We start from the raw sequence: 17,359 nt of genomic DNA, 5'->3' as shown, positions 1-17,359 counted from the left end.
TTGTTTTTCTGAGCAGACATAAAAGGCCTGCTGTCTCTTAGCCCCAGAGGTCTATTTTCGTTCCTGGAAGTGGCGACTCGCAGGAGCGTGGGAGTGCGTGGGATTCCTGAGTCGTCATCACACAGCACAGTTTGAGTGCTTTGTTAACATCCCTCTGCCCACCACCCGACAGCAGAGCCCCCCGGGCTCTCTGGTCCCGAGCCAGGCACGTCAGGGGCACCAGAGCGGAAGTACCCGTCCTACGACCCACAGCTGATACTATCTCCCTGCCAACAGCAGGACGTTCCTGCTGCTCTCTCTCTTACCTGGGTACCAACTCCACCTGTGTTTCCCACAGAGCTTACTATGAGAGAAAAGGCAAGGGGGAGTGGGAGGATGGATGATTCTAGCGAAAGGAAAAAGGCACAGGTCAGGGGTGCCATGGCTGCAGTTTTTAGGTGCACCTGTGAACATGGAGTGGGATGGGGGGATGGTTTCAAGTCCTGGAAAGCTGGGCGATAGAGCTTCTGTTCTCTACACCCCTTCCTGTCAGAAATCCAAGTCTGGGCCGTCCAATAAAGGGTTTACAGGGGTGAATGACAAAGCAGTGAGTCCAGGCTTGCCCCCTACTCACCCATAGCCAATGGTGTTTTATAGTTAAGAATGTTAGTTGGCAAAATTCTCCTGAGTGGTGTTGTGTTCAGTGTATTTGGTTAAGTCTTGCCGGTTGCAACGGCCTTGAAAATGAGGGATATTTAATAGGATTCTGGGAGGGAAGAGTGATATGTGAAACACAACTGGGATGGCCCATACACCAAACACTCAAAGCTTCAGGGGATTCGTGACTAGGTTAGCTATTCTTGGTTTCCATCTCCAACCCTAAATCACCACAGTTCTTCCTTAACCCTTGTGGTGTACTGACTCTCTGACCCGTGTTCTGCAGGTCATACTGGATACTAACCCTACTGATTAGACACTACGGGGTGGGTAGAAACAGTATATGAAGAGTGGTGACAAGATTTCGGGAGTAAAAACCATTCAGAGCAGAGGGACCCCTCTACCTATACATATGGAATTCTCTAGTCTGAAAGCCCAGGTCTGTCTTGCAAGACAAAATGGACAAGTACCCGGAGCTTGTTGAATGATGGGCCAGGGTCATATTTGCGAAGTGCATCTGACAGAAATGAGACTTTACAAGTCCTGGAGGAGGGAGGCCAAGACCTTGACAATGAAAGGAGAGAACGCCAAGGCAACCACTTGCCTGAAAGAAAATTTGCCCTCAAGGCTCAAGAAACTCTCATTCATCTTGGTCCCTGGGGTGCCACGCTGAGACAGATTTGTAAGATGTTTTTGGCAGGTTCCGGATTCTCAAAGACAAGGATATGGGAGGCAGTGGTTGGCAGTGGTTATAGTTACCCTAGATTCTCTATACTCTTTGCACTAAGACATCTCTCTTTGGGTTGTTCTCTGCAGAAAAGAGGATACTTCTCCCAGAGAAGAGGTATAGCTATCGAAGGATCTAAGGCCCTCCCCTAATCATAATAATAGTAGCTAACATTTCATGAGCTACTTATTATGTGCCAGGCACTCTGCTAAGCATTTTGCTCTAGATTGTCCCCTTTGATCTTCACGACGAGCCCGTGAGGTACATACTCTTATTCCTGTCTTCACTGGGGGAAATTGCCTGGTCACGCAGCTTGATAAAGGGTTTGGAAAGTATGGTAACAGCCTGCAGCAACAATATTATTCCCTCAAAAATAAATAAGCAAAAAAGAAAAAAAATGAGTATGCTGGCTGTATTTGGAGGCTATTCTTTAAATATTTTTGACTGAGAGATTTTATGTAGGAAAATTTGGTTCACACCCAGGAACACATATATTGTACAAAGGGAAGTATACCAATACACTGAAATTCAGTTTTGTCAGAGGTTGTTTCAACCTAAATTCTCCACCTTGCCCATAGGATAGCACTCCCAACCCCTTTTAGCCATACTTTCCCTTCCCTCTTGGCTGAGGAAGTGTGCCTGCCTCATAGACATACATGCCATAAAGAGAAATACGGGTGGTCCAATTTTCTGAAGAACCTTGGTTTTTTGAATTATAGTCTCCTGCCTGATACAACTCTTCTTCAGTAAAGATATCTGCTGCGTCCCTGGGTGAGAATGATTGTCAGCAGAATTCTCCAGTGATATTTATTGGGAAAATTGGAGGAAAGTAGGTGGGTCAAGAGTGGCCAGAGAAGACCCAGGGAAGGGAAGGAAGACAGCATACTAGCTTGGGCATGCAGGAGATGTGGATTTTAGGAGCATGTCTGTCAGTGGTCAGCTGTACAGTCTTGGGCAAGTCACTTAACCTCTCTGTATCAAATGCCTAATCTGTATAACAACTGGGGTTGGACTAGAGGTTCTGTAAGGTTCCTTCCAGCTCCATGAGTAATAAGCTGAGCCTTAGTCGGAATCCTGTCAAAGACCCACAAAATGCCTGGAGGTGGTGCCCTTGGACCTAAGGCCATATGCAATGCATAATAGCAAATTCTGCAGCCTTTGACCGTGTCAGGCCCTCCAGGTGGGGTTGTGAGACTGATCCTTATGTGCCAGGTTTCTCTCTCTCAGAAACAATTATGGGCTAGTTGGTTTATATTGCCTGGTGAGACCATATAGGGTAGGAGTTAAGAGCATGAGTTATGGAGTTGGAACTTTGTTTGAAACCCAGTTCTACCATTTCCTTATGGGTGCCCTGGGACAAATGATTTGACCTCTCCAAACATCCGTTTCTGCCTCTGTAAGATGCTCGTCATAGAACCGACCTCATAGACTTGTGAAAATGAAAGGCAGTAATGTTTGTAAACCACTTAGCCGAGTCTGGCAGAATGGAAGTGCTCACGCACCCGTGTCTGCCACGACCATGGATGTGCTTATTGCTGTCAACGTCGTTCTCCTGACATGGGCATGGTGAAGCTGCAGCATTTTTCCTCGGTATAGCTTTCTCCTTCTGGTTAGAGTTTGAAAAAAGCATAAGCAGATCTTTCTGGCCTAAAGTTGCTCTGGAGTCAGATGTGGATTTGGTTCCTTGCTCTGCATCTTACAGGCTGTGGGGCCTTGGATACGTTATTTAACGTCTCTGTAAAATGCTGGCAGGTCTACAGCCTACTCCCAAGGGTTTTTAAGAATACGATAATGAATGTGAAGAGCTTAGTGCTGCGCCTGACATCCAGAAGGCACTCGGTAAATGGGGGCTGTGGTACTGAAAGTAACAGCTGCAGGAATCGTGACTCATGATCACCACCACTACCACGGCCCTCCTTGGAATGGAGAGTTGAATGTGTTGAAGCTCATACAGTTTTTTGCATACCTAACCTAAGTGTTAGGAGAGACAGCAATGGCTACTCCTGAAGGGACAGCAAAAGAATTGTTGCCAGGCTTCTCAGACAGTGGCTGGGAATTTAAAACGGAGTTATTTTCGGAGGCCTGACGGAAAATGATTCAGCAAAGCGTACTTCTCAGCAGAACAATTCTATTTATTTTTGCCAGTCCTCTTCCACCCAAGAACATGGTTTGGGGTGGGGGGGTGCGGGGAATGTAATTCTAAACTGACCCTGTACTTCTAAGGCTCCGTTGCCATTGGTCACCCACAACATGTTGCTAACGAACTTCATCAGGAGCATCTGGGTACAAAGAGTAGGGGCTCTGATCTTCTTTGCTAAGGTCGTCTTCATTCTCAAACGGATGCCCCCTGACTGTTCTTGAGCCTGTTGGTGGGGGTAAGATTCATTTGATGGCTCGAATGTCGATGTACAGGCACAATGGGAGTTCTCAGGGATATTATGTTAGAGTAGGTGGAGTTGTAGGTGGACTGTAGAGGTATTCAGAAACAGAAATTAAAAAACTGAATACTTGTAATGGTTCTGTAGATGCAACCGTTTGCTAAAGGAGGGATATGCGATGTTTCTTTGGACTTCCCTCCTTTTTCCTCTTTAGCGCTCTGTTAAAAGTCTAAAAAGAGAAAGAAAATAGGCAGTCACTGCAAGTGAAGCTAAGCACCAGGCTTCCTGTCCTTCCAGGTCAGGAGGCTGTTAGCTACTTTCCAAGGGGTGTAGATTCCCCTCCCCCCACTAGGTGCCCACCCTCTGCCCTGGCCTCATACTTTCTCTCCCTTTTGTTCGCTCCCCTCCACTTAAGGAATACTAACTGTAGGATCCAAAGGCTTCTTCCCTGGGATCTTCCAGTCACATCTCCTCTGTGTCCCCGGTGTCCATTCTCTTCTTTGCCCTTGGTTCTGAGCTTATAGAAATGAAAAATGGATTTCAATTTTGGACAGAGATTTAGGGGTAGATTCTGACAGCTAGAAAGACACTTCCTCCACTCTTCTTCCAGATTCCTTCCACTCAACTCTCCATTCCCAGAGCAGTACCTCTCTCCTCCTCAGTGTTCCTGTCTAGAGCCCTCTGTGTAGGGATAACAACCCAAGGCTCTGGGGTAGCCTGAAGGACCAGATCCTTTGGAGAGCAGAAGTAACATTATAATATTGACAGTTTACTATTGTGGAGACTGGGGCTAAGGAATACTGAGATGGAGTAGCCATTAGCAACAATGGTCCTTTAAGTCCTCACAGCTTTTTTTTAGTGCCATTAGTATACTGGGAGAAATCATATATTATTATTAAAAAACTTTCCAATAACACAAATGTCGAAGGAAAGGTACCTCGGCTCTTCTCAAAATCACCTAGAATCTTACCCCTAGAGAAAACCACTGCTTGTGTTTGGTGATTCCCCTCCAGATATTCCGTACGTGATGTGTATATACATCACGCTCTACATGTTGTACTCTCACTTGCTGTTTTCCCTAACAGAACATCAGGTTGTGGAAAACTTTCCATGTCAGTAAATACAAGTCAACATTAGCCCTTTGAAGGTCTGCATAGTATTCCATTGGGTGGGTGCACCACAATGTAGCCATTCACCATGGTTAGGCATTTAAGCTTGTTTCCAACTTTTAGCTGTTATACATAATGCTATGATTGAACAACCATGAGCATCCTTTGTGGGTACTTGTGTAATTATCTTTGGCTTCAGTTCAAGACATGAGATGATTGGCTCATAGGGTTTCCACAATTTTAAAGTTCTCGATATCTATCTATTGAGAGAGAGGAGGGGAGAGTAGAAGGGAGACAGACAACTAAACGACTCTCCCTAAAGGTTGTACCAATGTGTACTTCCACCACTGGAAATCATAACCTTAAAGATAACCCGATAGCCATCCAAACAAAGGTCTTGGGGCATCATACTGGGCTGCCAGATGGTGATCCCCAAGCACTTCATCTACTTTTCTTTCTCCTGACCACCAACCATAGTAAGAGAAAAGAGTTTTGGACTCAAATAGGAATACTGTTTCATAAATTGTGAGGGAAGGCCTTTATATCTTTTCTTCTCTGCTAACCACTGATCCAGGATTACCTTCAAAAAGATTGCCCTTGGCATATGGAGCTGGGGGCCGCAAGTCATCTTTCTGATTGTAGCGAAGCTTAGTGGTGTTACATGCACCATCGCCCCCGAGAACATTCACCCTTCTCCATGGGTTCGTCTAAAGCAAATGTTACTGATAAGTTCTTTTTAGGTCTTGTTCTTATATCTCCTTTCTGTAGAGCAGGAAGATGAAGGAAAAAAAGTCAGTTGGTGCCGGAGAGCTCACGGATGAGTCCCTGGGGCAATAACATTTAATCAGCCACTTACGTATAGGATTGACTTTAGAGGCCTAGGTGCCATTGACTGTTGTTCTAGATGCTGTCCTTTTTCTTTGGACATTTGCATCCTGGTAGCAACGCTGAGGAAGATAGAAAGGACAAAGCCATAGTGAAAACAGACGCAAGCTCCTTTATCAAATCCAGCTATCACTCCATCCCTGCCATATGTCTTTGGAAAATTAAAGGGACAACAGAACAACAGAACATTTAATCCCTTCATTCCTCAAAATCTTGATCACCTCCTGTTGTTCTTTTTCTTCTTCTTTTCCATATTCCTGTTCCCTCCCATCTTTCCTTATCATTGGGATCATCGGGGAACAGGAAGCAGAGAATGTGGGGTACCTCCAGGACATTCATCCATAGAATATTGCCAATAAGCTTCTTAAGGGGCTTTTTCTCCTTTTCTCCTCTATGTGACAAACCAGGAAGTTGAAGCCCTGTTTTGGAGATGCTCTGATACTGATGGCTTAACTCATCCCACTGACGTGACCACTCCAATTGTGCCGAGGGGAGGGTGTACCTAACAGTGTTGGGATGTTTGTGGTCACTGCCCTTGCCCCATTTGGGCCAACTCATCTTGAGAGACTTACTCAGCACTGCACAGAATCCATCCCCTCCCAGAACTCCTTGCTTATTTTTGAAGATTGACTTTTGCATGTTCTTATCAGTTCACCTAATAGAGGCAGCTCAGTACCTGTCTGATGAGCATCTTTCCCCAAAGCCTCTGGTGCCCTTAGAGGCTGGGATTCTCGATGGGGGTGGCTCTTGGGGAGTACACAGCTCTTCATATGTATCCCCAATGGCAGATAACAGCCAGCGCAGGCCTTCAATTATAGGCTGTTGGTTCCCTCTTTGGAGGTTTTTGATGGCTGAACAGGGTTCCTGTGACAAAAAGAAGAGTAGGCTTCAGCTCAGGAGGCTGGGACCCCTGGGGTTCACAGTCCCAGTCACCCCCAGCCAAAGAGCTCAGCTACACATAAGTTCTGCTGTGCTTGACAAAGCTCTTAATACTTCCTAGGAGACATTCAGCATTCACTCCTGAGAAGGTAAATGAGAGGTACAAAAGCTAAGATCCTTTAATCAAGGGTAACATCTTGAATGTGTGACCTCGGACAGGTCACTCAAGAGTCTCTGAGCCTTTGCTTTCTTAACCATAAAATGAGGCTATTGAAACTTCCAACTTTAAAGAGCTATTTTGCAGGCCTAATGAGAAAACAGATGTGAATGTGTTATAAAAGCGTGATGTTTATGATCGCTGTTGAGTCAGAAATCATCACTGTAGCTGTTGCCTGGCAGGGAGAGGCCTTGCCTGATACCCAGCATAGGAGGCTGATCACGGACTGGGCCAAGGGAGGCATCAGCCTTGTTTGAGAGGACAAGGGAGGGGAGGGCTGGACACTTACCACTCGGCACATGGACTTGCTCTTGCTCATTAGCTTTTCCAGCAGCAGATATTTAACAATATCACAAGGTAGCAGAGCGTCTTTCTTGTCTTGCTTGTTGGCCAGGCTAAAGCCAGGCATTGGAGAGAGGGAGGGAAGGAGAGAGGAAGAGTGAAACTAAGATAGAGGCCAAGGGCAAGAAAAGAAGGGAAAGAGGGGGGCAACCAATTCTGGTACAGCTGCTATATATGCAGGGGCCAGCTTTTAAGCCATCCCCAGTGAGGTGAGCCAGACATTTTTCTAGCCAGCTCTCAATGAAGGAGAGAATAGCACAAGTAATTTGAACCTGAGATAATCCCCAGGTCTCACGTCTCACTTCCACACTACACACTCAAACTTTAATTAGAATTGCCAACTGGGATAGGAACAGATTTGGAGCTTTTACATCCTCCCCCGAACTCTGTTCATGTTTGAGATGGGGGTGCTAACCAGCAACAAAAAAGGCTAAAAGGGAGTGGGAGAGAGGTGAGAGTTGACAGGCCACCTGAATTATTACCCTGGAATAAGAGTTACATAACTGTCAAGGGAGGAGGCCAATGGCACTGAATATACAAAAGAGGGGTTTTCTACCCTCGTCTCAGGGTCAGAGACTGAAGCCAGAATAAAGAAGCAAATTATAGAAGGCAGTCTTCAGGAAGAGTTGAGGGATGGGTTGGGGGGGGGGTGGCAGTGTTGGAAGATCCAGATATTACTCTCCATTTCCCTTTAATGCTTGCCTTCAAAATTACCTTTGCACAGTTAGATAACAGGTTCCCCCATGGCAGTGCCTGGTAGAAAGTAGCTCTTAAAAACAGGCCCCAGAGGAGAGGGGGGCCCCTTTGCGCCACTCAAAGAGGAGAGGAGCTCTAACTGGATGTGACAAAGGGACCCCCTAGCCCTTTCTCTGTCTACTTCTCTTCTAAAGGCATAAGATGGGAAGGGGAAATTGGACACAAAAGCAGACTCTTACAGTAGAATGGGTTTCCCGGAAACTCTTCTATCAGACAGCAGGCGGGTTAAGATGACCCTCGCTTCCTGAATGCGCCTTAAGTTACTGGAATCCAGAACAAAAACCAGCCCATGTGCCCGAGCATAGTAGTTGGGCCAGATTCCTTGGCTCTTCCTGTCTCCATTCAGGTCGTAGATGGAAACGTCATAATTATCCAGCAGGAGTGTGGTCATCTCAGGTTTCACAGAACTGTCTGTCCTACTGGGGAGGACTATGCATAGGGGAAGAAAGAAGCGAGAAGAAAACAGGGGACTCTAGTTAGATGAAAGAATTTGTTAAACGATGATCTGAACCTTGACTAGAGCCTGCCCTGAGGAATCCTACGGAGGTATCCTGCCATCCTGCTCCCACTCACCGATCCATCCTCCTAAACTGGCACTTTGTTCATGCCACCCTCTCCTGGCTCAGTAACCTTCTGTGAGTACCCACTGCACCGAAGATAGAATACAGACTCCTTTCCTTCCTAACCTGTCAGATCCATCGCTTCCCTGACTGGTGTCCAGGGTCCCTCGTACCCAATCTCTTCCTATGCTTCTTGACTCGTTTGTCTCTCCACCCCCAACTCCACATGAAGGTCTTGCTCTCTCTTGCCTTGAGCCTTCATAAGATGCTATTCCTGCTGGTTAGAACACTCTTCCACTACCCTCTGCTTGATTAACACCTGTTTTGTTTTTCTAATATCAATTTAGATCTTGTTTCTTCTAGAAAGTTTTCTCTCACACCACCATCCCCCAGGACAGATAAGGTGCCTTTCTCCTGCGCTTACCACTATCACAGCACATATGACAGTGTTATAGATTCTATGATTTATTTATCTGGGTTATCAACTGCGACAGGATAGGAACCCCTTCAGTGTTATTTACTGTTATATTCACAATGCTGAGCACAGAAGCTGGTACACAGGTGCTCCATAAATATGTGTTGAATGAATCTGATGAATGAATGAACATCCTTTCTTCAAGGCCCAGCTCAGACACCACTTTCTTTAGGAAGCCTCTCTGACTGGCCCAGCTCCCCCTTTTCTCTTGTTGAGCACATGATATGTTAAACTGGTCCTTCCCCTCATTCTGTGCATGTGCTGTCTCCCCAGCTAAGATGTAAACTCTGTGAGGGAGGGGCTCTGCATCTCCTTAGACACAGTAGGTATTCAGTAAATGTTGATCATACCGGTTACTGTGGATGAGAGCATGAAATCCTCTTATGTCTCCTCTGAGCAGCCATGCCAAACTCAGATACGTTCGCCCTTTCAAGGCTGTGACCAGACCATACAATCCCACAGGGCATTCCACCCTTCACGTAGCCCCCCGAGAACTGTGGTTCAGCATGACAGTCTGTAGACACATTCCAGTTCTTTGAACTGACAGCACTTACCTGTGCTCATGCTTGGGTTCCTTGCCCCGAATGACCATGGCAGACAAAACAGTTATAGTGAATGATGTTGATAATAATGGCCTATGTCCCGAAATGTTTTATAGCTGGTGTCTTCAAATGTTCACACAAGTTACTACTTGTAGATTGGAACTTCCTCCCTAGGCTGTTACCTGTCATAACCATTTGCAGGCGTTGGGGGGGAGGGGCAAGCGATTGCATTTTGGGTACAGAGGAACCTACTAGATTGACTCTGGCAGTCCTGCATGGGCAGGGGTGGCCTGAGATAGTCTTCAGAATGTGACATCAGTGGCACTTTGCTTCTTAGCCATTAAAAACGTCTCTGTGACGTCACAGCCATAAACCTACTGGTTTATGAATCAGCCCCAAGTTACTCACCAAACACAAGGCAAGTTATACAGTAACAAATTAAATAGACTCCAGGCTCTGTCCTCTAGGAATTAGCATGGAAAGCAGACACTCTTCTCATAGGCAAAATACCGTAGGGCTAATTACAGATGAGTGCTTCCCAAAGCTTCCTAGCCATTAGAAAGGCCTGGGGAGTTCTTCAAATATAGATTCCCAGGCCCCACCCAGACTGGATGGGAATCTAGGGGTGGAGCTGAGTTGGGTTCTAAAAATTATCCCCACTTTTATCAGGAATCTTGTGATTCATCCTGGCTCCTTGATTTTCTTGCTGCTGCTTACCTTTTCACCATGTCTGCCACTCAGAGAATTAGGAGAGGCAGAGTCAAGTTTGCTGCCGATAAGGTGAGATACCAGGCTGAACCACTGGCTAAAATATGCTTGGGGCTGCCACTCCAAGGGTGGGGGGAGGGGGAGAGAGGGAAAAGTTGGAAAGAGGCAACATGTAGCCTGAGGAGAAGGATCGAATGGGGGAGACTATTCATTCCGTAAATGAATGAGTACCTACCTGAAGGTACTAAAAGTACAGAGATTGAAGATACAGAGCTGAAAGGATCCATCCTTTTTCCTCAAGGGCTCACAGTATAGGGGATGGACTTGCAGTTGTGCAATGATGTTGTGATAAGTGCATGATCAAGGGAGGCACAGAATAGAGTGGGAGCTGAGGAAGGAGGCACTGGGCATTAGGGATGACTTTCCTGAGGTCAAGCTTAGGCTGTGTCTTCAGGCATTTTGTGAAGCAGGTAGATGATGGAGGGGATGAAATGCTAGGTAGCAGGAGAGCATATACAGAAAGCGTGGGCATGTGAACTAGAATGGCGTGGTGCAGATGAATGGCAACTCATTTGTTTTGGCTGCATCAGGGGGCCTATGTGGAGAGCATGGAAAACGAAGCTGGAGGAGAAATCAGGGACCACATCATGGAGGGCCTTCATAGTGTGTGGATAAGCAATTTAACTTTTATTTGGACAGCAACTGGGAGGCACTGAGTGGTTTCAAGCAGGAAAGGGCCATGATCAGATGTTTGCATTAAGTCCTTCGGGCAGCTGTGTGGACTGAATACTGGGGAGACAACCACAGACGGCAAGATCAGCCAGCAGGCTGTTTGCTGTATTTCAAAGACATTGATGCTGGCTTCAAGGCGGCCAGAGACAGGAGTCACGTTGGCCCTTTCCTCTACTTTGTAGATTGCTGCCAGGTTGTATAAACAACCACCTCATCATAATCCATGTTTTATTTAATAAAAATCAGTGGAGGGCATCCTATGCCAGCCACTGTGCCGGGCTCTCTGATTGATTGGCTTCGTTAGCTGGGGCTTCGCAACTGGAAAAGTAGCTCCCTGCAATTCTGTGTAATGGCTTCCTGAAATGTCACGGTAGCAATCTGGAGACTTGGTATTAAACTAGCATGTCTCTGAACTGACACCGTTTCTTAAGCTCCCACCCTCTATATGAGCTGTCACAAAGAGTTATTGAATGAACTTCATCATCCCACACTTGTCTCTCTTCTCTAGACCAAATTCCACTTTAATTGAGCTCTGAACCAGACACTTTCAAACATGCCAGCCTTCCTAATCAACTGCAGTGCTTTACATAGTCTGAGTTCATTCATCCTGACACTGTGAGAAGAACTTCAATTAGGATATCTTGTAAAGGGAGCAGATGACAGACATGACATAAACAGGCTGATAATACCCGAGGAGAGGAGTGTGTGTGTCTGTATCTGTGTCTGTGTGTCTCTGTGTTGGGAAGTGTTTCCCTTCAAAAGAGGAAACTTGAGGGTCATGAAATAAGGCTAGGAAGGAATGATTATTTCATTGGTCACCGGGACCCATGGGAGACCTCAACCAGTATCTAATGCTCTCAGTTCCTTACATCTCTGGAATGCCTCCGCAAGAAGAGTCTTGCCTGAGCTGTCCAGTCCCACTATGGCGACGGTTGCATACCTAGAAATGGAAAAGGAAAATGAGCCAAAGCTTTAAAAGTACTGTTAGTTCTTAGGCTAAAGAAAGATTATACTCTTCCTTGGTGTTTGGGGCTCTGCCTGCAGTGGTCCCAATGCAGTCATAAAAGGGACAGCCGGGTGGCAGAAGGTGGTGTGGGAACCCCTCTCTAAAGCCTCCAAGGATGCTTTTCTTCCCTGGTTCACTTGCCTTGTAGAATTGGTCATCCTCTCCCCAACCCTTCCCCTCATCTTGTAGATACTACTTAGTCACCTCCCCTAATGATATATATCATAAAGATTTGTCCTTTGAGGGACCATGGGCAGGTACACTGGAGGAAATGGTGGAACAGGTCTAGAGAAATAATCATAGTATTACCTTCGCGGCTCTTCAGTTGCCTTTAGACGAGAACAGCAGCCGGTCAGTAGCCGGAGCATGATTCAGCTTAGTTCTTTAATATTAAGGGAAACAAGGAAACAAGAAATCAGCCCCGTTATTAGCTCTGAACTTAAATCAGCTTCTAAGTACACAGGTACTGAGAAACAGAAAGCCTGGGACTGTCAGAAGTCCATTATTTCATTCTACCCAACCTTGTCCTTGTCATAGAGGGAGGGACTGGTTATCATCAACTCTAGTGGCAAAATGGGGTGATTTCTTATTAAAGCAACCCACACAGGCATAATGGCACCCCTTCAGCCATAGTTCATTCCTGTTTTGAATATCTTCATGCAACCTTGGAGGTGAGGGTGGGGTGGAGAGCTGTCTTAGAGAAGAACCAGCTTAGGTTTCAAGAAGGACCTATTGGTACTCTCTCACTTTGTCCCAGCTTCCCCTTCGCCCCCCACCCCATGTCCTCAAGTCCGTTCTCTACATCTGCATCTTGATTCTTGCCCTGTCAGTGGGTTCATCAGTACCATTTTTTTAGATTCCATAAAAAAAAAAAGAAGGACCTATTGGAAGATCTGTTCTAAGTAACAGCTATTCATTGGGCTTGGTTCTCTTACTGCCTCTGCTTCAAAAATGTGGGTGTTGGTGACCCACTATCATAGATTTCATACAATTCCAAGTGCTATAAGGGATTTTAGAGATCATCTACTCTAATTGATTTCAAACAACAGTCCAGGTACCCGACTCTCAAGGATTCTCAGGGAGTAGCATAAGCTCCCCAGGTGATATCAAAGTACAGCCATATTTGGAAGTGACTGCCTAAGTAGAAAGGGTAATGTAGACAATCACTTCACGATTAATCCATGTTGTAGCCTGTATTAGTATTTCATTCCTTTTTATGGCTGAATAATATTCCATTGTATGGATATACCACCTTTTGTTTCTCCACTCATCAGTTGATGGACATTTGGATTGTTTCTACTTTTTGACTCATGAATAATCCTGCTATGTGCATGTGTGTATAAGTTTTGTGTGGACATGTGTTTTCAGTTCTCTTGGATATATACCTAGGAGTGTAACTGCTGGGTCATTTGATAATTCTATGTTTAACCTTTAGGAAGTGCCAGATTGTTTCTACATTTTACATTCCTACCAGAATTGCAGGATGGTTCCAATTTCTCCACATCCTCTCCAACTCTCGTTGTTGTATTTTTTTATTGCCATACTAGTGGATGTGAAGTGGTATCTAATTGTGGTTTTGATTCATATTTTCCTAATGACTAATTATGTTGGGGTCCAGAGCTGGGGGAAGCTCTGGTTGGGTTTACAAAGTACTTAGGCTGATACTCAGATGGGCTTTGCTTAGCTATCTGATGAGCATGGTGTATGTGCCCACTTATCAATGGATAACTTAGCAGGGTTCTACAGAGTCACCCACTGTTTTAGAGAATTGCCATCTCCAAATAGGGACTCACATTTCATAGCATTTCTTAGAGCATAGTTCATTCCCTAGAAAATCATTCAGATTCCCATAAGGACCTTCTGGAGGATAGCTCTGGCTTAGGCCAGATGAAAGGGAAACCTTATATGTGGCCTGTGATCAAACCAGCCTTGCTCCAGCTTTGCTCATGAAGCTGATAAGACCTAGAGCCTGAAACACTGGAGTCTGATTGTCTGGGTTCCATGATAGCCACCTCCCTTTGAGATGAGAAGTAGCAGCTTCATGTCTGTTTCCTGATAATTGTCAGAGCTTGCTAACTTGATCTCAGGCAGTCTGTATTTGTTAGTACCACTAAGAAAGATCAAACTGGCATCACACAAATTCTTGCTTAAGAACATATCTTAAAGAAGGATAAGTGGGATAACTGAGAAGGAAAATAATTGGACTAGGGATTACCAGGTCCTTCATTTCTAGCACCTCTCCTGGGCACTCTGGAATGAAATCACCTAAATTAAACCTACCATTTTCAGATTTCTTATCTATAGAATGGAGATAATGATATATTTTGCTTACCTTGAGGTGGTTAATTATGTATCTGAGTAGAAGTTGGTTCTTTTTGGGTGAAAGACCTAAGATGGGTAGAGTAACAGAAAAGTGTATTGAGCTCTCTAGCCTTCTTGCCAGAGTAACTGAGCTCAGTTGCCCCCTTGTAACGGGTAAGGTGATGTCCTCACAATGGCTGTCAAGGTTCTGACATATCCATGGTAACCAGCAGCAAACCCACATCTCCCTACCTTGCCTGATTACAGTTAATCACTAAATGAACTTTTAGTCATCATTTTTTTTTAAGTTTACAAAGTATTTATATAGAACTTACTGTGTGCCACCACTCATTTAAGCACTTCATACATATTAAACTCATTTCATCCTTATTATAACATTACAAAAAGGAGGAGCTATCATTCTTTTTAAGAGATGAGGTTCACAAAGAGGTGAAGTAATTTGCCCAAGTTTACCTAGCTCGTAAGTGGTAAAGCCCAGAATTCAAATCCAGGCAGTCTGGTTTCAGAGTCTGTGTATTAAGTTAAGGGTCTCACAGGCTATGTGAGTGAGATTTCAGGGACCAGGGAAACTGCCTCAGCTCTGGGTCTTTCCATCTTTTCTGGACAAACTGTATTGTACTTATTCTTTCTTTTAAGTTGACTTTATTTTTTAGAACAGTTTTAGATATACAGAAAAATTACAAAGATAGTACAGAGTTCCCATATACTTTGCACACATTTTTTGGGTACACATTTTCCCCTTTTATTAACAGTGTTGACCTAAATCACATAAATGGCCAGTTATTTCTCCAGCAAAAATGGGTTTATTTGGGATCAACAAAGATTTACAATTTGGGGTCTGCAACCATGACAAGCCACACACAAGTACCTCTTACAGCAAGGAAGAGAAAAGGCAGTTGGGTGGGCTCTACTACATAGAGTCCATTGAAGGAATTGAGAGTTCGAAGTCTTGTGGCTTTTCATTGGCTGAGTTGTGGCAATCTCTCATTGGCTGAAGTCTTGCCAGGCAAGAAAAGAAAGTCTTCCTGTTGGGCTCTGCTGTTGTCATAGGGTGTGAGAGCTTCCCCTTCTGGCCTCTTGACTATTTTCATTGTGGTTTTTGTTTATTAATTTTTACATTTCCTCCCTTTGATCATGATCTTTCTCTGAAAGCATCGCTGAGTAAGAGTCAGGTTTTCTGGTTTCGGTGGCTTTTTGTCCCTCAGTGCCAGAAGGGACCTTTCCTGGGTGTAGTGTCCCACAATGGAAGGAAAGTGCACATATTGGAAACCTGCTGAGGTCACATTTGAGTAATAAGGAAGGATAGGAGGGACAACTCTGAGGCACTTTTTATCTAAAGTCCATATATCATCAAGATCATAGACACTGGAGATCACATGAAGTGTTATTTCATCATCAAAGGTTTGGCTGACAAACTTCTGACAAGCCTGTTCTAGATATCTTGTGAAAACTGTCTCATCAGATTTGTTTGCTTCAATTCTGGGAACTGTTTACTTTCAGGTCACCAGATGTTGTGCAGGTCCACTTAGGGTATGGTGCTTTCTTTACATGTGTCATGTGAATCCAAGAATCTGTTCCCTGGAGTTTGATGGCACAAGGGTTGGTTAGTAGTACCTGATAGGGGCCTTTGCAGTGAGGTTAAAGAGAGTCCTTCTGGAGGTGTCTTTTCCAGTAGATGAAATCTCCAGGTTGCAAGGATGCTTAAGGTCTTCGTCTCCTGAGAGTGCACTGTGAAAACATTGCTCTACCAAAACATGGTTATTTTTAATAGAAGCAATTAGGTCTTTGCAATGTTGAAGTATTTCTCGTTTTGTCAGTTGTGGGGCAAAAGAGGTATGAGCCAAGTGCCGTGAGTGTCCTGTGACTATCTTAAAGGGTGAGTGTTTGAGTTCCCAAAAGGGATGGATATAAGATTTAGAAGGATCCATGGCAATGCTTTTGGCCACCATATTTGGAGGGCCCATACAAAGTTTGCCAATTGAGTTTTAATAATGTTGTTAGTGCATTTGACTAAATCAGAGGATTGAAGGTGCTAAGCGTAGTGAAAGTGTTGTAAAACTGGCCAAACAGCATAGACATCAAAACATCTGACCAGTAAAATTGGTCCCTCGATCATTATGAAGTTGGAGAGGATTTCCCCAGGTAGGTATAATATTTTCCAAAAAGATTTTAGCCACAGAAGAGACAGTAGCCTGTCTGCAAGGGAAGGCTACAGTCCAGTGGGAAAACATTCAGACCATGACCAAAACATTTATACCCCTGAGATGGAGTAAGTTGTATGAAATCCAATTGCCAGACTTTGAGTGGTCCATTAGGCAGTTTAAGATGTTTGGGAGCAATAAGAACAGGCTTCCCTGGGTTGTCCTTTGGACTAGTGGGACAAATGAGGTAGGCACTATTTGCAGCTTTGTTCATGTTTCCCCACCAGTATTGACTCATGAAAGTTGTAATTTTGTCAGTAGACCAGTGGTTTAGTGCATGTACAGTTCGTTAGGAGTAGGAATTTTAGAGTCTCCAGTAGGACTGAGTTGTTATTTGATCTGAACCAGAGATTTCACTTTTTATCAAACCAAGAGTTGTTGAATTTCCAATCTTGTTTTTTCTTTTCTGAGGCCAATTTTTGGGCTTCTCCGGCCAGTTTTTTTTTGAGTTATCATTTGGGGAAATATCTCTTTGGACCATGACAGAAGTTTGACTGCTATTGGTTCCTTGAAAGGCAGTATTCCCTGTGGAACCGTCAGCAAGGTAATTTCCCTTAGCTTCCAGGGAGTCAATTTTAGAATGCCTTGGAATTTGAATAATAGCTTAAGTGGCAGATAAAAGTATTACATTCAATAATTCCTGACCATAGGGGCCATTTTAAACTTTATTTCTAGTGGAAGTTAGGAAGCCATGTTGCTTCCACAACATTCCAAAATCACAAGCTTCTCCAAAAGCACATCTACTATCAGTATAAATATTGGCAGTTTTGTACTTGGCTAAAGTACAACCCTTTTGGGCTGAAGTAGCCATAGGTAAAGATGCTGCCTCAACAACATCAAAAGGAGATCCAATAGCATACTCAGCACAATATTTACCATGATCA

General features: G+C 44.5%; 1 protein-coding gene across 1 annotated transcript; it reads right to left on the bottom strand.

The window, feature by feature from the left end:
• Positions 1-5,507: 5,507 nt before the first annotated feature.
• On the bottom strand, positions 5,508-12,320 carry LOC130839279 (ADP-ribosylation factor-like protein 13A). Its single transcript, XM_057713377.1, has 7 exons — positions 12,262-12,320; positions 11,816-11,886; positions 8,109-8,358; positions 7,121-7,226; positions 6,412-6,599; positions 5,707-5,797; positions 5,508-5,612 (listed from the first exon to the last, which is right to left on the bottom strand). Exons 1-7 carry the CDS (start codon positions 12,318-12,320, stop codon positions 5,508-5,510), a joined length of 870 nt encoding a protein of 289 aa, XP_057569360.1.
• Positions 12,321-17,359: the final 5,039 nt, after the last annotated feature.

The sequence above is a fragment of the Hippopotamus amphibius genome, chromosome 16, assembly GCF_030028045.1.
Source record: "Hippopotamus amphibius kiboko isolate mHipAmp2 chromosome 16, mHipAmp2.hap2, whole genome shotgun sequence".
NCBI classification, from domain to species: Eukaryota; Metazoa; Chordata; class Mammalia; order Artiodactyla; family Hippopotamidae; genus Hippopotamus; species Hippopotamus amphibius.
This window is presented reverse-complemented; position numbering and strand designations above follow the sequence as displayed.

Coding starts and splice junctions, on each gene's coding strand:
- LOC130839279 (XM_057713377.1), bottom strand. CDS start 12,320: ATGCTCCGGCTACTGACCGGCTGCTGTTCTCGTCTAAAGGCAACTGAA. Junction 6,600..7,120: donor GCAAGTCCATGTGCCGAGTG/GTAAGTGTCCAG, acceptor TTTTTGTCACAG/GAACCCTGTTCAGCCATCAA. Junction 5,798..6,411: donor GAAAGATGCTCATCAGACAG/GTACTGAGCTGC, acceptor TATCTTCCTCAG/CGTTGCTACCAGGATGCAAA.